General features: G+C 48.5%; 4 protein-coding genes across 7 annotated transcripts; 1 reads left to right on the plus strand and 3 right to left on the minus strand.

Moving 5' to 3' along the window:
- Positions 1-2,168: 2,168 nt before the first annotated feature.
- On the minus strand, positions 2,169-3,619 carry LOC116723201 (methylmalonic aciduria and homocystinuria type D homolog, mitochondrial-like). The gene has a single exon (XM_032567937.1). The coding sequence runs from the start codon at positions 3,457-3,459 to the stop codon at positions 2,665-2,667; it is 795 nt and encodes a 264-aa protein (XP_032423828.1). The 5' UTR covers positions 3,460-3,619; the 3' UTR covers positions 2,169-2,664.
- Positions 3,620-4,783: 1,164 nt separating this feature from the next.
- On the plus strand, positions 4,784-8,825 carry asnsd1 (asparagine synthetase domain containing 1). Of its 2 annotated transcripts, none has more exons than XM_032567933.1 (5): positions 4,784-4,899; positions 5,287-5,362; positions 5,435-6,823; positions 7,394-7,575; positions 8,504-8,825. In XM_032567933.1, the coding sequence occupies exons 3-5, from the start codon at positions 5,486-5,488 to the stop codon at positions 8,748-8,750; spliced, it is 1,767 nt and encodes a 588-aa protein (XP_032423824.1). In that variant the 5' UTR covers positions 4,784-4,899; positions 5,287-5,362; positions 5,435-5,485; the 3' UTR covers positions 8,751-8,825. The 2 variants fall into 2 exon arrangements, with proteins under 2 accessions (XP_032423824.1, XP_032423823.1); XM_032567932.1 differs by having other exon boundaries at positions 4,795-4,835.
- On the minus strand, positions 8,772-11,914 carry LOC116723200 (glucose-1-phosphate adenylyltransferase). Of its 2 annotated transcripts, XM_032567935.1 has the most exons (8): positions 11,253-11,914; positions 10,054-10,143; positions 9,900-9,979; positions 9,715-9,830; positions 9,550-9,647; positions 9,158-9,226; positions 9,025-9,083; positions 8,772-8,934 (listed from the first exon to the last, which is right to left on the minus strand). In XM_032567935.1, exons 1-8 carry the CDS (start codon positions 11,442-11,444, stop codon positions 8,814-8,816), a joined length of 825 nt encoding a protein of 274 aa, XP_032423826.1. In that variant the 5' UTR covers positions 11,445-11,914; the 3' UTR covers positions 8,772-8,813. The 2 variants fall into 2 exon arrangements, with proteins under 2 accessions (XP_032423826.1, XP_032423827.1); XM_032567936.1 differs by lacking the exon at positions 10,054-10,143.
- A 92-nt stretch (positions 11,915-12,006) lies between these two features.
- Positions 12,007-21,634, minus strand: sympk (symplekin). Of its 2 annotated transcripts, none has more exons than XM_032567931.1 (27): positions 21,472-21,634; positions 21,087-21,209; positions 20,346-20,411; positions 20,180-20,233; positions 19,559-19,632; positions 19,353-19,479; positions 19,009-19,258; positions 18,769-18,939; positions 18,381-18,620; positions 18,161-18,312; positions 17,938-18,088; positions 17,338-17,554; positions 17,119-17,269; positions 16,343-16,578; positions 16,053-16,134; positions 15,865-15,978; positions 15,433-15,580; positions 15,193-15,353; positions 14,681-14,789; positions 14,496-14,596; positions 14,329-14,419; positions 13,728-13,829; positions 13,020-13,207; positions 12,777-12,953; positions 12,622-12,705; positions 12,395-12,556; positions 12,007-12,246 (listed from the first exon to the last, which is right to left on the minus strand). In XM_032567931.1, the coding sequence occupies exons 2-27, from the start codon at positions 21,147-21,149 to the stop codon at positions 12,073-12,075; spliced, it is 3,645 nt and encodes a 1,214-aa protein (XP_032423822.1). In that variant the 5' UTR covers positions 21,150-21,209; positions 21,472-21,634; the 3' UTR covers positions 12,007-12,072. The 2 variants fall into 2 exon arrangements, with proteins under 2 accessions (XP_032423822.1, XP_032423821.1); XM_032567930.1 differs by having other exon boundaries at positions 12,007-12,285.
- Positions 21,635-21,658: the final 24 nt, after the last annotated feature.

The raw sequence follows: 21,658 nt of genomic DNA on the forward strand, positions 1-21,658 counted from the left end.
AGATGATCAATATTTAGACAAGGTGGATCTGCAGAGCGACACCTGAAACCTGGACTCAGTCTGTGTACCTAATAAAGTGGCCACTGACAGTAAATGTCCAGGATTTCTGAATATCTTCAAAAAATCCTGGAAAAACAAAGTTTTTCTTTGTTCCCAACTTTTTCCCATTTCTTTCATTGAATCTGAACAAAAGTCCCAAAGATAAATCTGGATTTTATCTCCATCAGACGATCAGAGGAAGCATGAAGCTTCTGTCGGGTTCAGATGAAACAGACGAACTGAGCAGCTGCTGTAGAAAACGTCGGTTACGGATCGTAACCCCAGATCCTATTTCATAAAGGCTTCGCCCTGTAAGGCTATCGCTAGTGGGTTTATCGTGAGGGTTAAACCCACTAGCGATAGAACTCACAGGTCCGACCTAAAACTTGTTCTACGCTAAATAGTTTTTATGGGTCGATACGACTCTAGATGTTAAATTTATTCGTTTGGAGAAGAAAATAAATTTTATCAGTTTCTTTTAGACAGAGAATTCAACAGTGGACACCACTAAAAGTATAGCTGTGCTAACTCTAAAGCACTCATCAAAAACATTAGTTCCGCTAATGCTAAAGTGCTAACTGTTTATGCTAATGCTAAAGCTAAAGCGCTGATCGGTAGAAAGATTTCTATTTAGTCTTTGGCTAAAGACCAGGAGTTATTTCTCCTGCTATCGCTAGGCTAGCATATTTGTTTTGGTTGTATTTACCCACAATGCCCTGCTCCGTAGTCCACTTCATGGTTTGGTCTCTGGACGGCTTGGCGTTCTCATATACATTCAAACCGAACCAGAGTTCACTTCAACTGAACCCAGACCGAGGTTTGAAGACCGCAGGTCAGAGGTCAGTTAGCGTTCACACCTCACCAACTGAACCGTACTTTCTACAGAATTTAGATTGAAGTGGATTTAAAAAAGCACCTTTATATTTTCCGACCTGCCTGATTTTACAGGGACTCTCCAGTTCAGATCTGGAAAGCCAGGTTAGCTCTAGACTTTCCACTGGACCGAACCGAGCTGATTCTGGTCGCTTAATTCGGATTTTCAGAATAAAAGCTGGGGTTGTCCTCTCTGGGTGCTGTCTCATGCCGTGAGGGAGCAGAACTGGCATAAGCGGGTATTTTGGGCTCAGCGGTAACAAAGGGCTCAGGTGAGTCTTTGTGATGTATTCAGGGCCCAAACAGAGCAGAGAGCCGCTGGAGCGGAACCAGATTAGTGGGTCGGTGTGTCAGCCCGCCGGGCTCAGCTGGCTGTCATCAGCGGTCAGACGGCTGCTCTGTTATTTTCAGCACAGGTAAGTCTGCCTCCTTTTGCTGCACAACAAGCTGTGTTTACCTGGGCTAATTTTATCCCGGATGGATAAAAATATGAATGACTGACCCGCTGTGGCCTCGCGCTGCCGGGCCCAGGATAAAGCTGCGATGCTGGAGGATTTTCAGCTATTCTTCACCAGAGAGCCGAGCTTTTTACAGCTAATGCTAACGGCATTTTATCAGAGCAGGTAAATAAATCTGCTGTTTCCTCGGAGCGGTGCTGGTTCTGATGGTTCTGAAACTGCGGCGCTTTGGTCTCTAAGACTTTGATCTGCTTCACATCAATAAACATCAAAGGTCTCAGTCTGAGGCCGTCCTTCCAACATGACGGAGGGTCTTCTAAGGACACAGACATCAAACACATGACAGCTGGTCCGGATCGATACCAGCTGGTCCGGATCGATACCAGCTGCAGCTGGTCCGGCAGAGCGCCAGCTGGGCCGGGTCAAACCTCTGGAACCAAACATTTTCTAGTAGATTTGTTTGGTTCCAGATTACAACTTTCTGGCCAATCATCCAGGGCCGCTCCAAATCTTTCTGGGGCCCTAAGCTGATTTTCATCTGGGGGCCCCCATACCAACACGTCAACACCAGATGCTTCATCATTCCTGAGCTAACGCTCATTAGCATCATTGTAATTAGCTTACACCACATCAGTGTTATTATGGTTATTTTAATCTAAGAGGAGAAACAAACTAGAAAATAGATTTTGATATGTAGAGTTGATGGTGTTGAAATGTGCTGTATGTTTTTAAACTATTTGAAACAGTTTTAGTTATTCTAAAAAGTATAGTCCAGTATATAGAGGTGGACAATATGGCTGAGAAACACAATATAAGCATTTATCAGTTTTTGCTGTAAATACTTGAGATACTGTCAAACTGGTGATTACAACCTTTCCCGTTTAATTCACAGTTTCCTCTTAGTATGGGTCGTAGAAGACAATCCATTTTCACTCCAGTTGTATTGTGGAATTGAAAATATGCATAAAAGTTAATTTCATATTGCAACATGACATTCTTTTACTCAATACATAATTACATTTTGCTAGGAAAATAACATACTAAAGGATATCAAGTTGGATGAGAAAGAAAATGATCTGACATTTTCTTACGGAGCTATAGCACCCCCTAGAGCCGCCACTAGGCAACTATTCATTCATTGAATTATGGCACCTTTTGACATCCATATTTTCCCAAAAAATTAACTGTTTCTTTACTTTTCTCTTAATGAAAACTATTTTATTTAACTTTGTCAACATTTCGGATGTTCATGAAGTGAAAAAGTTGAATGAATCAGTTGTTCTGTCTGCTGTGTTTAGATGCTGAGCAGCTTCTCCAGGACGGAGGCTCCGGCCGGGGCGCTGGTGAAAATCGTCCCGACAAAGACGTGCGTCCCCCAGAGGGAATGGCGGACCGCCCGGCAGCAGCCCAGGTCCTCGATGTGGAAGCCCAGCTGGGCGTAGCGCCCATCCGTCTCAAACAGCGTGTTGTTGGTGTAGGAGCCGAAGAAGGCCAGGCCGGAGGACGGGTCGATGAAGTCAGCCCAGAAGCCGTCGGCCCGCAGGGCCCCGCAGATTTCCCGCGCTCCGTGGATGAACGTCTCCAGCTTCTCCTCCCGCTCGCGCTCCACCGCGTCGCTCCATGACGTCATGTCGCTCCGGGTCTTCTGGGTCACCGTGATGACCGTCAGGTCGGACACCGGAGCCTCCGGGAACATGGACAGGAAGTCTCTTCTTAATGTTTCCGGGCAGGACAGGATGGCACACTCCACCCTGGAGTCGGAACCGGGAGGTTCGGAAAGTTCGGACGGAAGAACTTCATCAGTTACCTGGAAACCCGAGAGCCCGTTTCTCCTGCTGTGCTCTCCTTCTCCCTCCAAGGGGCGCTGCAGGCCCGCTTGGTCACACAGGTAAAGGTGACGGTCCGGACCGGCCGGGTTCTGGTCGGACCCAGCTGTTCCGGTTCGGACCAGATCATAGTTCTTTACGGAGCAGGCAGCAGCTGCTGAGATCGGTCTGCTAGCAGCCATGCTGTGGACCAACACATTGATCCCGGAGAGGTACCGGACCAGCCTGGTTCTGCCGGACAGAACCGGACTCAAACAGGCCATTTTACCGAACCTCGGCCCGCAGACGAATCTCTTTTTTCCTCCGCTTTTTCAAAGTGTTTCAGTTAAAACAGAAACTCGTTGTGTCCTTGTAAACTCTCCTACCGTGTAAACATTCTTCTGCACATGCGCATTTCCCACCTACCGCTTCTTCACTTCAGTTATTTTCACATGGTTTTATCGCCCCCTGGTGGTGTGGGGAATAAACTCCGTGTTTATCATTTTCTTAATTTCTTTTAACCATACTACATAACAAAACAATAGAAATACATTACTTGTCCAGTTTCTCCTAAAACCGAAGAAATTCATTGAGAAGTAGTAAAGCGAGTTTAAAAACCAAAGACTTTCTTCAACACTGGAAAACATGCACTTCATGTAATTTGTAAATCAAAACAGTTGAACATCAATTTTACTCTTGCAATATATCTTAAAAAATTGCATAACCTAGAAAAAAGTAATTTGCCCAAATGTAGCTTTTCAGACTATTAGATTTGGTTTTTACTCTGAAAATAAAGAGGAATTTGATAATAGACAAAATTTGTATTCTTAAATGTTGTTTTTAAAAGTCTTATTTGAAAGTGCACTAAATCTGTATAATTTTACTGAAGCTCACATTATATGTATCAGCTCTTCAAATGTCGCATTTATGTTTGAAAATAATGTGAACATTTTGGTTCTATTCCTATTTTTGGAGATTATCTTTGTTGGAATTTCTGTTGAATTTTCATTACATAACTTTTAAAAATTAATTTACTAAATGTAACATAAGATATTACAGCGCAATACATCAAAAATGTGAACATAATCATGTAAATAGCACACATTAAGTAAAACATGTAAGGGATTTAAATAACAGTATATGATGGCTGGATAAACTACACAGCACGATTTCTCTTGTTTGTTGCCTCTCGCAACATGGCGGCGACGTAGACGTGCGATTCCGACGCTTCATTGTTCATGAACCGGAACCTGTCTCTTAGGGGCAAAACCTAAACCGGGTGATGAACCTGCTAGCATGCCGCTCCTAGCCGGTTGCTAGCTCCGCCAAACAGCTTGTTTTAGTTTAGTTTTGGACAAAATGTCTCAAACAAACTCCGGCAGCAGCGATAATGTGAGCGAATATTCAGCGCTGAAGGAGGAACTGAACAGAAAGGTTCGTTAAAACCAGTTTCTATCGGCTAACACGCTAATATAGAGGAGGATAAGCAGCTTTCACATGTTTTAATACTGAGGTTTGGATGTTTTAGATGGATATTATGACTTTACACAAGCTGTTATCAACTGTGTATGTGTTTGGTTTGATTATTTGAATTTTTATCTTTTAGGTGAAGGAGCAGAAGATTATTGTGGACGAGCTTTCGAACCTGAAGAAAAACAGGGTGAGCAGCGATGTTCTACTAACACCCTGACTTTACAGACATCAACATTTCTCTAATTATTCAGGTAAAGCGGAGTGAAACCGATCCATGTGGATCAGCATGAAATGTAGTTCCACCAATCACAACCTGGCTTTCAATTTAAATTTCAGTGATAGGTCTCTATTAAAATATCTAACCGAGTTAATTGCAGAGTCTTATTGCTTAATCATAATTAATAGAGAAAAGATTCGACAAAACAAACATTTTCAATTCCAAAATCCTTTTTGCTGCTAACTTATTGTATGAACAGACATCAGCTCAACAAAATATTCATGTTTTTAAATCTGTTATTTGGGTTCCTAAACCATCAAACTGCTGTTTTAGCCATTCAGTTTGTCTGGACTGGATCATTTAAAACTATAAAATCCGTTTTTCTGTTGACTTGATGCATGTTTGTGTTTGTTTCCTGCAGAAAGTTTACATCCAGCAGAGGAACAGCAACGTTTTCTTCCTGGCCGACAGAAATCAGACTCTGAGTTCCTGTAAAAGTAAGTCGTTCTTTTCCGGGTCGTGTCTTCTGACCCTGATGGAGTCGTGATCCCGGTCCGTTCTGTCTGCAGAGGAGTTGGACTACATGAAGAAGGAGCAGCAGGACCTGTGAGGTCATCACCATGTGCGGGATCTTCTGCCTGCTGAGCAGGTCCGCGGCTCCGGAGGAATGGGACCAGGCGGTCCTGGAAGCTCTGCAGAGGAGAGGACCGGACTCCAGCCGGGACGTCTCGGTTGCAGGGACGGACTCCGGTTATCGGTGCCTGTTCTCCGCCCATGTGCTCCACATGCGGGGCCTCCACACGCCGCAGCCGCTGCGGGACGCCGCCGGGAACATCCTGCTGTGGAACGGGGAGGTCTTCGGTGGCCTTCCGGTGGATCCGGACCAGAACGACACCACCGTCCTCTCTGAGCGGCTGCAGTCCTGCGGAACCGCCGCTGAGACCCTAGCGGTTCTGTCGGCGGTCCGCGGGCCCTGGGCCTTTGTTTACCACCAGAGGGCGGCGGAGTGCCTCTGGTTCGGCCGGGACTTCTTCGGCAGGCGGAGCTTGCTGTGGAGTTTCTCTGCGGGAACGATGACCCTGACCTCAGTGGCGGCGCACAGTCCGGCCTCCGACCCGCGGAGCTGGCAGGAAGTCCTGGCCGCCGGTGTGTTCAGGGTCAACCTGAAGGAGTTCGCTCGATCCGGTTCTGTTTCCTTGGAGATTTTTCCCTGGGCTCATCCCGATATTCTCTCCACCAGCCTGGAATCCCTTCCCATCGACTGCCGGGCGGTGATGAACCCGGCCGGACTCGTTCTGTCCGCCCCAGTTCCTCCTCTGAACGAGTCACTTCCTGCCGCCAGCCCTGACCCGCTAACCGAGTCCCGGCTGTCGGTCCGGGAGCTGGAGGAGCTGCTGGCGGGAAGCGCGCGCCCGGATGAGGCGAATCATCTGATCCGAGTCCTGAGCGAGGCGGTGCGGAGACGAGTCCAGGCTCCGCCTCCTCCGGCCGGTTCTGCCAGCGTCGCTGTTCTTTTCTCCGGAGGAATCGACTCCATGATCCTGGCCGCTCTGGCGGACCGCCACGTTCCCGCTCAGCATCCCATCGACCTGCTGAACGTCGCCTTCCGACTCCAGGAGCCAAAGAACCACAACAAGAAGCGGAACAAGGATTCCCCGAACAGCGACCCGGCTTCTCCCCGAACCTTCAGCCCCTTTGACGTTCCGGACCGACTGACGGGAAGGGCCGGTCTGGAGGAACTGCGCGGCCTGAATCCTGAGCGGCGCTGGAACTTCGTAGAGATCAACGTGACGCCGGAGGAACTGCAGGAGGCTCGGCGGCAGCGGATCCGGCACCTGGTGCTTCCGCTGGACTCGGTGCTGGACGACAGCATCGGCTGCGCCGTCTGGTTCGCTGCCAGGGGCGTGGGGGCCGTCATGGAGGACGGCGGGCCCAGGCCCTTCACCTCCTCAGCCAAGGTGACCTTTCACCTTCTGATGCCGAGAACAATTTCCTGTTTTCTTCAAGGCTCAACCTGCAGATCCGGATTTTAGTTCTTTATTCTTCAGATTTAAGAAAAACATGAGACTGATTAGGCTTTTTGGTTTATTGTTGATTAAACAGTTTATTCTGGTGATTAAGCATCTAAATTGTCACATTCTAGCCAATCAGAGCCAGCATTAATCATCCCTATGGACAATTATTTCAGTAATTGATTAATCATGATTGAGAATAGATGATTTTCTTGATGGAAGTGTTGCGTTTTTGCTAAAGTCTTCAGGCTGAAAACCTTTTAAAGGTTTTTGTTTTATTAAAATTAACCCTATAAAGTGTTAAAGTAACCCAGATTTTATTTTCTGGGTCTTAAAACGTTTGTTTTAGTTAATTAAATCGATAATTTAATCAGGGCATTTTCTCGCTGCTGTGTGACGTTTGCGTTCTTCCTCTGCGCCTGCGTGCTAACCGTTCACACCGAGTGGTAGGTCAACGAGCCACGCGGTAAAATGTGATTCCGGCTGATCCTTCGCTGTTTCTGCGCCGCCCGGCAGGTGGTCCTGACCGGGATCGGAGCGGATGAGCAGCTGGCCGGTTACTCCCGCCACAGAGTCCGGTTCCAGACGGCGGGACTCCGGGGACTTCTGGAGGAGCTGAGGATGGAGCTGGGCCGGATCTCCTCCAGGAACCTGGGCCGGGACGACCGAGTGGTGGGAGACCAGGGCAAGGAGGCCAGGTAGGCGGAGCCAGAAGACCTCAAATAACTTTTATAACAATCTGGTGGAAATATTAACATTTAACGAAAAAATATGGATTTTTGTTACAACATAAAGCTGAAATGTTGAAGTTTATGCAGGAAAGCATCGCTGAGGCTGCAGGTTGAAGTTTCCAGACCAGTTTAGTTTGAGAAAAAATTAAAAATCAGGTTTTTGAGCAGCTGATCAAACCGAACCAATCAGAGCAGCTAAAGATTATTAATTAATCATCAAATTACTCTGATTAATCAATTATTCTCTGGTGATTAATCTCTTATTTTGATGATTGATTAGTCTGAAGACTAATCAGATAAAAAGATGGTCATTCTGCACATTTTTAATTTAACAACCTTTTTGTATGCAATATTAGAAACACGTTAAAATATGCAACTATTAAATTATATGGCAAAAGGTGCTTAATATCCCCCAGACTGTGAATATTAAGTTTTAATGAAGTTAGAAATTATATTTTCATAACAAAATTTGATTCCAAACTCATTTTAATGACACATTGCTGTCAGTTTTTAGATTTTGTTCCTTGTAATTTTATAAAAAATGAAAAGTGTTTTTTGTTGTTTCATTCCATCATGCAGAATAAAAACCAGCAAAAGTTTTTCATAAAGAAACATTTTAGTTTTTATTGAGGCTTTTTCTGAAAATAATAAAAAAAACAATCGAAATAGATTTTATAAAATCCTTTTATTGGTAAATTTTCATCTATTTGCTGACAGACGAGAGATTAAACCCTGATGGTCAGACTGGGAGCGAAAGGAAATAAATGTTTTAATGTAATAGGAACTTAAACCTGGATGAATTTATTCTGCTGCCCAGATTGAAATGGGTGTGACTGGTTCTGATCCGACCCGCCGCATTGTTTGCATGTTGTTTCCGTCCCGTTTGTCCCTGCAGGTTTCCGTACCTGGACGAGGGCGTGGTCAGCTTCCTGAGCTCGCTGCCCGTCTGGCTGAAGGCCGACCTGTCTCTGCCGCGCGGCGTCGGCGAGAAGCTCCTCCTGCGGTCGGCGGCCCAGCGGCTGGGCCTCGGCCGATCGGCCGTCCTGCCCAAGCGGGCCATGCAGTTCGGCTCGCGCGTGGCCAAGATGGAGGACCGGCGGGAGAAGGCGTCCGATAAATGCAGGAGGCTCCTGACCGGGTGACTGACAGCCTCTGATTTCCTGTTTGAATCATTCTAAAATCATTTCCTATTAAAAGTTGGTTCCTTAAACCATGAACGATTTGTCGTCCTGAAGCTTCTCGCTGAAGTAAACGTCACACTCCAGGTAAGACGGCAGGTTTCCCACGTCAAAGCGTCCGGAGATCTCATGGGCGAAAACCGGCTTCCTGATGACGTTAGAAACGAGTTAAAAAAGTTATAAATCATTTTCTGCTTGCTGGACGGACTCGGAGCGGCTGAAGCAGCGTTTCCGTTACCTCGGGATGAGCCACGACACAAAGTTCCCCGGAGCGTCGCGCTCTTCGATCGGAGCGTCCTGATGACAGAAAGTTTCTCAGTGAGAATCTGAACGTCTGGACGCTAAAACTGGTCGTTCAGGTTAAATGTGACCTTCTTCTCCTCCAGGAAGGCGTCCAGCAGAGGAAGACTCTCCTTGGAGAAGACGTAGAAACACGGACACTGGGAAATATCAGCACATGAAATATTAATAATATTCACAGGTCAAAAACTGAGACAGGTGGGAACACTTTGCTGAACATCATAATATAATGAAACAGTACCAGCTAAATACTGTTCTTATAGCATGTTAGCATTAGTTTCCACTAAATACCATGTTGATTTAGTGCTTCAGCATTAGCTTCTGCTAATTAGCATAATGGAATTGTGATTTAGAATGAGCTTCTATCCAGTGTTGGTATAACTGTTGTGATGCATGCTTTATGGTTAGCGCAGCTAGCATGCAGCTAGCATGTAGCTAGCATCGGGCGCCCAGATGGACTCACGGCTCTCCTGGACTCGGTCTCTGAAGGCCGCGGCTTTTCCTTCATCCGGAGAACCCGGAGATCGTCGTCCACCTCCAGGATCCCGTACTTCTGGGTTTCTGCAGAGCAGCAGAACGTTCGTCCTTCCACTAACTGCAGCGATGATGATGATGATGATGATCTCACCTTCGTCCCTGCAGCGGTAGCACAGCAGCAGGCAGCTGTCGCCGCTCCTCGCCTGCAGCTCAGAAACCTTCTGTGTGACCCGGCCCAGACTGAAGTCCTCCCTGAACAGCGTGTCGCTGCAGAAACATCAGAACCGGCATCAAGTCCCTGAAACCGTTACGGGTCCAGACCGACCAGAAACTCACCCTCCGATGACGGTCACGCCGTCCTGGATGCCGAAGTGCTTCACCGCCAGCTGCAGGCAGGCGACGGCGCCGAGCCGCTCCTGGGACGGACAGACCATGTTAATGTGGGTCGGATCAGAACCGGACCGGTTCTAACGGGTTTTTCTCGGTTTACTTCGTTGCTTCGCGTCTCATCGCTGAGAATCTGCACTTCTGGAAACTCTGCAGCCCAAACGGCGAACGCAGCCTGGTGGAGAGCGTTGGTCTGGGGAAGAGCAGAACCGGAACCAGGCGGTCCAATTTAAAACCCGCCAGAGTTCTGGTCACAAACCGTCTGACGTTTAAATCTGGTTTCATTCTGACCCGTTTCACTCCAAACTGCATGTCAGGTTCATTTCTGTCAGAATTATTCAGAATAAACCAAAAATAAATGATAGAAAGTTCTTAAAGCTACAGGCTCCCGTTGCTATAGTTACATTCAAAAATGTAACTAGAATTTTGGTTATTTAGCCTGTCAGGAAAAAACTGAGGTCCATCTTCCAAATTCATATTTTCACCATTTTGTTCATTTTTATAATGTCAGAAACTAAATGTGTAGTTAATTATCTAAACATTAGCTTACCAGCTAAACATTAGCTTACCAGGTATACATTAGCTTACCAGCTAAACATTAGCTTGCCAGCTAAGCATTAGCTTACCAGGTATACATTGGAATTAAATATTTAGCTTGAGGGTTGAAGCTAGTTGCTGGTTAAATCTTGGGGTGGAGATTTCCTGCTGAGGTGAATTTGTGAACAAATCCCAGTTAAAGTACAAGGAAAAGATTGAATTTTTAGATTTGAGCTAGCTTAGTGCAGCTATTAAACAAGGAGGTTTTTTATCTGTTACAAACTAAATGTTGCAATTCCTTAAGATCAAAGCTTAAAATGCTGTGTTTAGATGTTGAAAAATATTTGATCTGTTCTGAAATGATCGAATCACATTTAACAGCATTCTCCTTCTCAAAAAAAACTCTAGCATTAACGAGACCCTAAGCAGGAGCCCTTAGCTTGCGTATGCCTTGGACCGGCCCTGTCCAAAAAAACCAAACAGTATAAAAATGTATCCGTTTTTAAGCAGTGGGATAAAAGTTTTACAAATAAATAGAACCTTTAAAGTAAAACGGTCCAGTTCAAGTTTGGCTGTGTTGGTTTTTAACTAGAAGGGGTCAAAGGTTGCGTGGAGTTGATAAACCGAACGGAATAGTTCTGGGTCATCTAGTTCATTAATCGGTTCCAATTAGGATCCGGATCATTCCCTTCGGTTCAGCTGTCTGGACCGGTTCTGTTTGATCATCTCTACTGAAACGTGATTCGAGTATTTTTGGGTTCCTACCACCACGTAGATCCCGTCCACGGTTCCGGACCGGGTCAGCGCCCGGACCCAGCGGCTGATCAGCGGGCTCCGGCCCACCGGCAGCAGCGGTTTCGGGACCCCGACCAGGTGAGCGAACCTGCCGCTGCGGTCGGAGGAAACGTCCCGCTGCAGCCTGGTTCCGTAGCCCGCGGCGAGAATCACGGCCTTCATCTAGAACTCTTGTCTGGGCCAGTCCGGGTCGGGATTCTGGTACCAGGACCGGATGAACTGAAGCAAAGTTCCCATTCTTCTTTGGAGGTTTGGAAGGAGCTCTTTAACTCTCTACCGCCCCCTGCTGGAGGAACTAATTAACTCAGCAGAACCTTATTGAACCTGCTGACCACAGAGTTCAGAACACCCACCCGAACCAGCTAAACTAGAAACTAACCAGTTAAACTGATTGGATCATAATATTATTTATAAATGAAAATAATTTGCCTCTAGGTTTTCATTTATTGACACTTCTTAGGATGAACTAGTTGCATTTACTCACGTTACTGTAATCAAGTATAATTTGTAATAAAGTTTTAGGGACGTCCTTTTTTTATTTTCCTTTAAGAGTTTTACCCTGATAACTTAATATTAAAGTAACTGGACTTTTACTTGAGTACATTCTGTTTCTACTCTGGACCGATGCATGAAGTTGTTCATGAAATAAATTCTGATCCTCGTCTTCTCCGACCAGAATCGTTCAAGTTGGACCTCTGACCCGACAGGAAGGACGAAACATAAGTTCTGACAAACTAACATTTATTGACCCAGTCGGGTTAAACCGGGTTACAGCAGCAGAACCATCGGTCTACTCTGGGTCCTCCGACCCGCTTCCAGCTGCAGGCGGTGCCGCCTCCGGTTCCGGAGCCGTGAGCGGTTCCGGCTGATCCGACGGCTCGGCTTCAGGCTCCTCCATCGGTTCCTCCAATGGCTCCTGGCCCGGTTCTGGTTCTGGTTCCTCTGCGGCTTTCGGCTCTTCCTCCTGCAGGAAAGTTCCTCCAGACTTTAACTGACCAGGTTCCTGTTTTGGGTCAGAACCAGAACCACTGGGACTCGAGTCAGTCCATTTGTTTGGTTTTTCGGACCCGAGTCAGGTCGTGGCGACCCGTCAGAACAGGAAGTTGGCTCACCTGGTGAATCGGGTCGGTCGTCTCAGGTGTCGGTGGCTCCGCCTCTTCCTGTTCCATCGGTTCTTCTTCGTCCCTCAGCAGAACTGTTTCCTGCTGTAGCGCCGGTCCTGGTTCTGGTCCGGGTCCTGGTTGCTGTGCGACAGTTGGTTCTGCCGGTTCCTCCTGGAACATCAGAGGACAGTGAGACCCTGAACCCGGCCAGACCCAGAGGGAGGAACGGCGCTGACCTCCAGAACCGGCTCCGCTGGCACCGGGTCGAGCTTCTTGTGGGCCTCCAGCACCGCCATGACGGAGTTCGGGATGTGAGCTTGCTGTGGGCAGGAAGGGGGACGGTCAGGAGCGTGGCGCAGCACGGCGGGCAGGAAGCGAGAAGAGTTCTGACCTGATGCGGCGTGAAGGAAAGGACGTGCTGCAGCAGCGGCGCCCTCATCTCCGGGCAGCGCTCGAACACGCTGGCCAGCTGCAGCGGCGGCAGCTGCAGCAGAACGCTGTAGGACTGCGGCTTGGTCCGCTGGCAGCACTTCACGAAGCCCTCCCACACCTTGGGGTACTTCCACACCTGGAGGACGGGTGGAGGTCAGGCGCTGACCCGATGGAGTCGACTGACCCGGCGGCGGCGGCTCACCTGCTTGACGATGAGGCGGGACAGGATGTTCATGACGAAGCCGCCCAGGCGCGGGTACATAGTGAGGGACTGGATGACGGTGCGCATCAGCAGCATGGGCAGCGGGTTCTGCTCCATCAGCTGCTGCATCACCACCGCCAGAACCTCCGACGTGTAGACGTTCTTCTCCCCGAAGCACAGGTTGGTGGCTGTCGGTCCAAAGGACACAAATTAACCACACAGGAGATCAGACATATTTAATCACCAAAAACATCCTGAAAATACAAAAACTTTATAGGAACATTGACATCTAGTGGTGAGGATGAAGACTGCAACAGATCTGGCCCTCTAGAGGGCGATGTAACACGAGTCAGTGACATCGCAGGCGTTAATTAACATGGCTGAATTTAACCCTTAGCATTACTTTCCACTAAACACTGTGTCGGTGTAGCGCCATGGTGTTAGCTTCTGCTAAATACCATGGTGGACAGCTCGTTTAAAATAATACCTAATAAATCTAATAAAGTTTGTCCTCTTAAATAAATCTTAGTTTTGTTACTTTAGGAGCCGTTTTCTTATTTCTGGGCGTTTAGATGTAAACATCACAGCTATAAACGATTCAGTTAAACTTGATATTTCTGCTGCTTGGTTTGTTCTCACGCTTCCTGACACATCAGGGTGTTACTGAAACGCTGGAGCCCCTAAGCAGCTCGGTGTTTGAACTCTGACCTTTGATGATGGATTTCATGTCGCACTTTGTTGAGTCGATGTTGTGCAAGGCGATGAGCAGATCTCCTGGAGTCAGCGGAGAAACCGAAGAGCTTCCCTCACCTGCCAACAGAAACTGAATTCACTGGCAGAAACAGAACCTGTTAGCTAACGGCTAACTGCTAACCCGCTTCGCTGTCATCAAGACAAATTGTTTATAAACAGGTTTTTGTTTCCTTTCGCTTTGGTTTGATAGTAAAACATGTTTAAGCCGCCTGGTGATCCAGCTGCACCAACATGCTGAGAAAATCTCATCAGCTGATCGGAAACACCGGGTCGCTGGATCCGGACTCCAGAACCAGTAACGTTGTTCCTGGTTTGACTTAAACTAATGTTTCCAGATGCTGTAAAACCTGAGAGTCCTCTGTGGCGTCACGTCTAAACGTTTCCCTACAGAACCATTCACTACGCTATGCGGTTCCCACGCAAACATCCTGCTGTGTTCATTTGGTACCAAACCACCAGAACCGGATATTTTACACCCCCAGCTGTTACAGAACAGCTGAGGCCTAGCAGTAGCGCGGGGGAAGCGGCGCCCCCCGGTGGGGAAGCAGAGCCGTACTGTGCTGAGTTCCCAGCAGCCGGTTGAAGACTTCCTTCACGACGATCGGGTTGAGCTTGATGAGCTTCGGCAGAGCCTGGATGACTTCATTCTGAGGAGGAAACAGAACCGTCAGCGAAACGCCAGCCGAGCGGCGCCGGACCGACCCGTTCCCTCAGCAACTCCACCTTCTCCAGGCCGTTGATGACCGGGATCAGGAAGCGGACGTCCGGAACACGCTTGTGGTAGAGGTCCCGGACCCGCTCCACCAGCTCCGGCGACGGAGGCACTGGGCGGAGGAACGACATGCATCAGAACCAGACCGGTCCCATCTGGACCTTCATGTTTCTGTCTGGGTTCAGATCTTTTCTACCTTTATCGGTCAGAATGTGCAGACAGCGAGTGACCAGAGTCTCCGCCCCTTTAGGACAGTTTTCAACCAGAAGAAGCAGCTCTGGAGAGTTCATCCCCATCCCGCGGATCTGCAAGGACAAAAACCCAAACAGTCAGGATGAGCTATAGATCTATAGATCTGCAGAGTCATTCTAACTGCTAATGTCTCAGGTCCAGAACAGAGAACATGTGCTGCAGGCTCACAGGTAAGAGGAATGGTACAAACATCATTCCTTGTCTTCATTAGACACAGAAATCGCTCATTTTATACAGGAACACCTCCATTAGCGCTTAGCTTGCTAGCTTCCCCTGAATTCATTCTAAAGCACTAATTTCCTTAGCTGTTACGTAACAAAATAAAATCAGAAGCGTACAAGTGGATTGCAGATACAGACCGGCTGACTCTGCTGATCCACACGGGGTCATAAGTATACATACACCCCGTAATGTCTGGTCAAACGTTTCCTAGAAGAGACACGAGGACGGACTCACCGGCTGCTCGATGGCGCGCAGCACGCTGCGCTTGATGTCGGCGATGGCCTCGGTGTAGACAGACGCCAGCTCATGGACCAGCCGGTGGTTCAGAGGAAGGAGGGACAGGTAGAGGAAGAGACACTGTCTCACCGTCTCCTCCGTCCACGGAGCAGCAACCTCTGCAGGGACATCAGACATTAGTCCCTCTGCAAACGTAGCCGCTTCCTGCGCTGTGACGGGTCGGTGAGGGACGCTGACCCGTGTCCTTGTCGGCGCCGAACAGCAGCGAGGGCGGGTTCGGGTGAACCAGGAGCTGCAGGTAGTTCAGGGCAAACTTCTCGATGTAGTCCCTCAGGTGATCCTTCTCATACATCCGCTTCAGGAAGGCCAGCGCTGTGCTGCGGACCTGCAGCACACCGACAGCTCTATCTTAGCATTAGCTTTAGCACTAGCATCAGATTTAGCACTAGCATCTGATTTATGTTTATCAGAGCTTTAGCTAAAAACAAGCAGCTGACCAGATCGAGAGGACAAGATTTATCAGAGCTTTAGCTTTAGTTCAGATTCAGATTGATCTGATGATATTTGGTCCATTTTCATGTATAAAATCAGGACGGATGGATTTGATGAAACCAGTATAAACCAGTGGGACCAGTCCGGCCCGACCCAGCCCAGTCAGCAGAACCAGACCTTCTCTTTTTCGTGGGAGCTGAGGTCCAGCAGAACATGGAGGTACTGGAACTGCCTGGACGGCCTCTTGACGATCAGCTCCTTCAGCGTCGTCATGCCCAGATAAACCCGGGACTGAAATAGAGGTCAAAGGTCAGCAGACAGCTCAGCGGGACAGCCAGAGGCGGGGGACGGTGCGACTCGGTTACCTCGTCCTCACAGTAGCGGCGGATCACATCCAGCGCCGACTCGGTGATGATGGGAGCTTCCAGAACCAGCTTGGTGAAGAGCCTGGAACAGGAAACGGGTCAGACTGATCCGGTTGCTACAGACTGTCATCCGGTTGCTACGGACATTCCAGGTTCTTCCAGACTTTCCCAGAAATTCAGATTAAGCCAAAAATAATTAATCTTTGAATTTATGTTCAATATTTCAACAGTAGGACATATTGGAGGGACAGAATGGACAGAGTGGACATCATGGCGGCCGCCCCACTGACCCGTCCCTCTGCTCGGGTTTCTCCTGCAGCCCGGACAGCAGCGTGTAGAGGCAGTGGTCGTATCCGTCCAGCAGGCCGGCCGGCAGCTGGCTCAGGTAGCTATTGTACTCCTGGTACAGCAGAGAGAAGGCCAGGTCGCTACGGCAACGCATGTCCTCCAGGACGTAGTCCAGGACGTCCTCCTTCATCACGCCCTCGAACTGGGTCACCAACCGGGACAGCAGCTTCACCCTGACCTGCAGCATCATCATCATCATCATAGTTACATATCCATGGAAACGTGGGACTTACCCAGCCAATCACAGACGAGTATTCCTCAATCACGAGGCAACAGGCCAATCAGAAACTGCACAAGCAACGAAAACCTAATACTGGAGATGCTTTAACTCCAGAGAATATTTATTCAAGCATAAAAATACTTTTTGTCCATTTCAGGTATTTTTTACTTTTGTTTTAACTTTTTGTCATCATCACTGACGGCGTTTCAATGCAGAGTAAGTGGAGGGGGCGGAGCTTAACTGGCCAGGCTTCAAAACAAGCAGGTTAGCATTAGCTTCTGCTAAATACATGTCAGTACTTAGTGGAACAAGAGGCAGGAAGAAAAACAGTTAAATTTTAGTATCAAATATTCAACACTTAAAAAACAGATTATTGTTATTAATATCTAGAAATTCAGAGTAAACTTCCTGTTTCCGTTCATCTCTGATCATCCAGACCTAAAACCATTTTTCCAGATGGACCTGACCGGACTGGACCGGACCGCCCTCGGCTCTTACGTGGGACATGCCGCTCTGGGTGACCGCCTTCTCCGAGTGCAGGATGCGCTTCACGGCTCTGGAGGACAGCAATCCAATCTGCGAGTCGGACAGCGGCTGAACCACGTCCGCCAGGCGGAACACCTTCTTCCTGCCGCCGGCACCCGCCATCCTGCAGAGGAGCACAGCGTCAGGGCGGCCTACAGACCACCGGGACGGTTTTGGTTCCGGCGGGCTCACTTGGTCTGGACGGAGGGCAGGATGGGCTCAGGAAGCCTCTTGACGGCGGGCGCCTCGGGGGCGGGCGGCTTCTCGCTGTAGCCGCCCACCACGGAGATGGCCTGGCCCACCATGGAGGACAGCGACCGCCTGATCAGGACGTCCTTCCCTCCCGACTCGTCCTCCGCCGGCTCCTCCTTCCCCGACTCGTCCTCCCGCGCCTTGCACTGCTCCAGACCTGACAGGAAACACGGCCGCATCACTGTGATGTCACAGCTGCCTGGGCTTCTGATTGGTCAGTCACCAACATGCTGCTGAAGCTGCTCAGACTCTTTATCCACAGAAACTCTGAAGCGTCCAGCTTCTCATGCTAATGCAGCTAGCCACAAGCTAGTACAGCTCCTCATGCTAATGCAGCTAGCCACAAGCTAGTACAGCTCCTCATGCTAATGCAGCTAGCCACAAGCTAGAACATCTCCTCATGCTAATGCAGCTAGCCACAAGCTAGTACAGCTCCTCATGCTAATGCAGCTAGCCACAAGCTAGTACAGCTCCTCATGCTAATCCAGCTAGCTTCCAGATGCTAGCACAGCTAGCCCTGCGGCCGTTAGCGGCGCTGACCTGGTCCGATCCCGGCCGCTGTCATCTGGGTCGCCATCAGCCGGGCCAGGTGTTTGATCTGGGCGTCGGTTCCGGCCGACTCCACAGGTGTGTAGGTGGCCTGGAAGGACGCCGGCATGACGTCCGGCAGGTACACCATGCTGATGAGAACCTGGCAGACAGACGGACGTCAGCAGGACGGGTCCGGGGCGACGCAGACAAACAGGAAGTGGCGGCGCCTCACCAGGTTGGCAACGTTCTCTGAGGTCAGCAGGGGTCGCAGGAACTCGGCCGTCAGGTCGATGGCCGACTGTGGAGTCGGGGCGGCCGCCGGCTTCGGGGCGGCGAGCGGCACCGGCTCCTCTTTGTCCTCGTCATCTTCGATGAGCGCCGGCTCTGAGGGCAACAAAACTTTGATTAGACCGCGGGCGGATGGGCGGAGCCGGGCGAGGGGGGTCACTCACCCATCTTGACCTTCTTGCCCTCGGCGGCGGGCTCGTAGCGCGGGCGCTTCCTCTGCTCGCGCGGCAGCGGCGTGTTGCGGCTGATCTCGCTCTGCGGCATGCCCAGGTCCAGCAGCAGCGTGCCGATCTGGACCTGGAACTCCAGGCTGCACGGATGCTTCAGAACTGACACCAGGTGCAGCTTCAGGTTTTTCCTCACGCTGCTCACCTGGGACTTGGCCAAGGTGGGGGGCAGGTTGGCTGTGGGGGGGTAATTATCAAGTAATCAGTTTAATCAATTAGTCTGTTCATCAAACTGTCATCCCTCCATTTGTTCATCCAACCAAACATCCATCTGTCCATCAGTAGATTTTCTGCCTCTGTGACCTCTGTGACCTCTGACCCTCACCGTGCAGCGTCTCGTAGGCCTGCACCACCTCAGACATGAACATGGGCCGTTGCCTAGCGATGGTTGCTAGGGAGCCGAGCGCGGTTGTCAGGTTGATGCTGGAAATGGCCGGGTGAACCATGAACTTCAGCAGCTTGTCCAGCGCCGCCTTTCCCTCGTCGCACAGAGCATCTGCAGACCAGAGACACGGTTAGCGCCGCCGCCGCCACGCCTCCTCTGACCTCTGACCCCGGGCCGTACCGTAGCGGATATAGGGGTGGTCCCTGGGAACCTTGTCCAGGCTGATGTCTCCTTCCTGTCTCTTGGGGACGTCGGACTCGGGCGTCCGCGGCGACAGCGTGACGATCAGTGACTCGGTGAACTTGATGGCGTGCGTCCGGACGCCGTCGTTCTCCGAGTCGAGCATGCTCAGAACGTCTCCGGTCATCTGGGACACCAAGTCCCAGCAGGCCTCCTGCATCTCCGACACCGACCGGGACCGGACCAACCACTGACGGAAAGAACCGGAACCGGATCAGGTAAAAGGTCGGGTTCTCTCTGCTGGGTTCCGGTCCGGTTGGTTCCGGTCGGCCCGCTCCTCCTACCTGCAGGGCGACCTTGTAGAGCTGCGTCAGGGACAGGATGGCCTTCTTCACCACGTTGACGCTGTCGTCCTTCAGCAGCAGGTTCAGGTTGGCGATGAGCCGCAGCAGAAGCTCGTTGTCCCGTTTGCTGAACGGGTCAGAAACGACAGGAAGTGAGGTTCTGGAGGGAAATCAGTACCAGAACCGGCAGAGTTCTGGCAGCTCACCAGGCTTCCTCGATGAACCCGATCACAAACTTCCTGACTTCCATGGACCGGTCCGTCTGGAAGGCGATGATCTCCTGAGCAACAGAAACATTTAAAATCAGATTAAAACACTGAAATATGATGAATCAGCAAACGAGGCTGATCAAAATAAACTCTGACTGAATGGCAGCTTCATCAAGTTCGACTTTAAAATAAAAATATTTATTAATGGGAGAAGCATATAATAAAATCATCAACAATCCCTTTAATAAAAACAAAACTAAAGCTGAATTTGTATCTTTTTAAATGGAGAATCATTTACATCATTAAATCACTTCATGTAACGTGTGAACAATAAATGCTTAACTAAATGCATAGATCATTTATTAAATAAATAGTTAAAATGCAAAATGTCAAAACATCCATCCGTCAATAAGATTCATTTATTTTCTAATGTTTTACACATTTCGACCAGCAGGGGGCAGTAAATGTGAAGATTGCTGTAAATAGATCATTAAAACTGAAGAATCGAGTTATTTATTATGAGGTTAATGATAGAACATTGTTTTTATTCTAGGTGTAAAAGTCTTCATCCAGTTTTATTTTTATTCATTTTTCCATAACTCTGTTTTTTTTACTTACATCCAGGAAGTTGTCCAGAAGAGACGGATCCTTGTTGATGATGAGTTCCTGAACCTGAAGGAGACAAACTGAGAATCAGAGTTACTGCAGCACAACCTGCCAGCAGGGGGCGCCCCCTCGAAAACACACAGAATAATGGATTTTACTGCAGAGAAAACAAACAAACCTGTTTGAGAACAGTGAGCTTTTCATCCGCGGGGATCAGAGCCGCCTGGTTCAGCAGCTCCACCACCTGAAGGATAAAAAACCAAACATTTTCTGGTTTCTAAAGGAAAAAACTGAGAAATGTTTCAGTTAAAACAACAGCAGCAGCTTCATTTTACACAAAATTATCTCTGCAGCAGAAACTGCTGCTCCATAAATATCTATTTAATGTCTTTCTTCTTTCCTTCAACGCTAAAGGAAACCCGGACAAAATCCTGAAATCCAAGATATTCCAGGATATTCCAGGAAAGAAAGGATCCATCGTCTCTCCAGGATCACAGACAATTTCTAAAAGGAAGCGTCTGCATCAGAAGAACCAACTCAGCTGCCTCCTTTACTCAAAGCAGAGAAGCTACATGCAGATGATGGAGCTCCGACCTCATCGCCATGACAGGAGACGGTTGCTATGGTGACAGTCCATATTTCTTGACTACCTGATCTAAATGTGTACAGGTGCAAAGAATGATTCTTCATAAAATCAGGAAAATGATGGCCAACCCTGAGGATCCGCTTCATTTCCGCTGGAACGCAGACTGCTACAGGAGGTCCTTCATGTAAAATCTACAACTCTCCGAAGAACCTTTAATTTACATTTAATGTTTCTTTGGGATCAGAAGTTTTGAAACAGATAGAAGTAGTTGATCAGTTTCTCTCAGTCTGAATCCTTTTATTGATCTGAGCCAGAATTATTCATAATTATCACCTTCTCGCTGGTGGTGACGTCGATGACAGCAGGAGGCTCCCCGTCCTTTGAAGGACGCTCCATGATGCTGCTGTTAGTCGATCACAGTGAGGACAGCATGGTCTGGAAAAATCCTGGAAAATTCTGGAAAACATGGAACCGGTTCAATGGAAGTTAACCAGAAAACTGTCTGGAGTCCAAATTCTTCACACCGAAACACGAACCGAGTCACTAATAATAAAGTGGCTGATATTTACGTTATGAATATGAACAAATAAAATAATCACAAAGGTTAAAAACGAATTTTAATTAGAAAGTACCACAATTATCTTAGCCGCTATGCTAACCATGATGCTAACTTGCCCCGTTTAAACTTAATTAAAACATTTAAAACACAACAACATACCGCTTTAATTCTGTCCTCTGGTTAAAGTACGTAGTTATAACTGGCCGGCAGGAAAATAGTTTCTTTCCAGAATATTTAATTCATTTATTCATTACAACAAAACACTGTTAGCGCGGAAGGCAAGAAGCCATTCTTCTTCTTCTTTTTCCGGTGTTATTTCTGAATCAGTGCGTTTGTGCAACAGCAC

Source organism: Xiphophorus hellerii, chromosome 7, assembly GCF_003331165.1.
Source record: "Xiphophorus hellerii strain 12219 chromosome 7, Xiphophorus_hellerii-4.1, whole genome shotgun sequence".
NCBI lineage: Eukaryota > Metazoa > Chordata > Actinopteri > Cyprinodontiformes > Poeciliidae > Xiphophorus > Xiphophorus hellerii.

What these genes read in the sequence shown, in the direction of transcription:
- LOC116723201 (XM_032567937.1), bottom strand. Translation starts at nt 3,459, where the DNA reads ATGGCCTGTTTGAGTCCGGTTCTGTCCGGCAGAACCAGGCTGGTCCGG.
- asnsd1 (XM_032567933.1), top strand. Translation starts at nt 5,486, where the DNA reads ATGTGCGGGATCTTCTGCCTGCTGAGCAGGTCCGCGGCTCCGGAGGAA. An exon ending in CCTTCACCTCCTCAGCCAAG is followed by an intron (nt 6,824 to 7,393) that starts GTGACCTTTCAC and finishes GCCGCCCGGCAG; the next exon opens with GTGGTCCTGACCGGGATCGG. An exon ending in GACCAGGGCAAGGAGGCCAG is followed by an intron (nt 7,576 to 8,503) that starts GTAGGCGGAGCC and finishes TTGTCCCTGCAG; the next exon opens with GTTTCCGTACCTGGACGAGG.
- LOC116723200 (XM_032567935.1), bottom strand. Translation starts at nt 11,444, where the DNA reads ATGAAGGCCGTGATTCTCGCCGCGGGCTACGGAACCAGGCTGCAGCGG. An exon ending in TGGACGGGATCTACGTGGTG is followed by an intron (nt 10,144 to 11,252) that starts GTAGGAACCCAA and finishes GCTCTTCCCCAG; the next exon opens with ACCAACGCTCTCCACCAGGC. An exon ending in CTACCGCTGCAGGGACGAAG is followed by an intron (nt 9,648 to 9,714) that starts GTGAGATCATCA and finishes GCTGCTCTGCAG; the next exon opens with AAACCCAGAAGTACGGGATC.
- sympk (XM_032567930.1), bottom strand. Translation starts at nt 21,149, where the DNA reads ATGGAGCGTCCTTCAAAGGACGGGGAGCCTCCTGCTGTCATCGACGTC. An exon ending in TTCTGGACAACTTCCTGGAT is followed by an intron (nt 19,633 to 20,179) that starts GTAAGTAAAAAA and finishes TCTGTTGCTCAG; the next exon opens with GAGATCATCGCCTTCCAGAC. An exon ending in CCCAGAGCGGCATGTCCCAC is followed by an intron (nt 16,579 to 17,118) that starts GTAAGAGCCGAG and finishes ATGATGCTGCAG; the next exon opens with GTCAGGGTGAAGCTGCTGTC.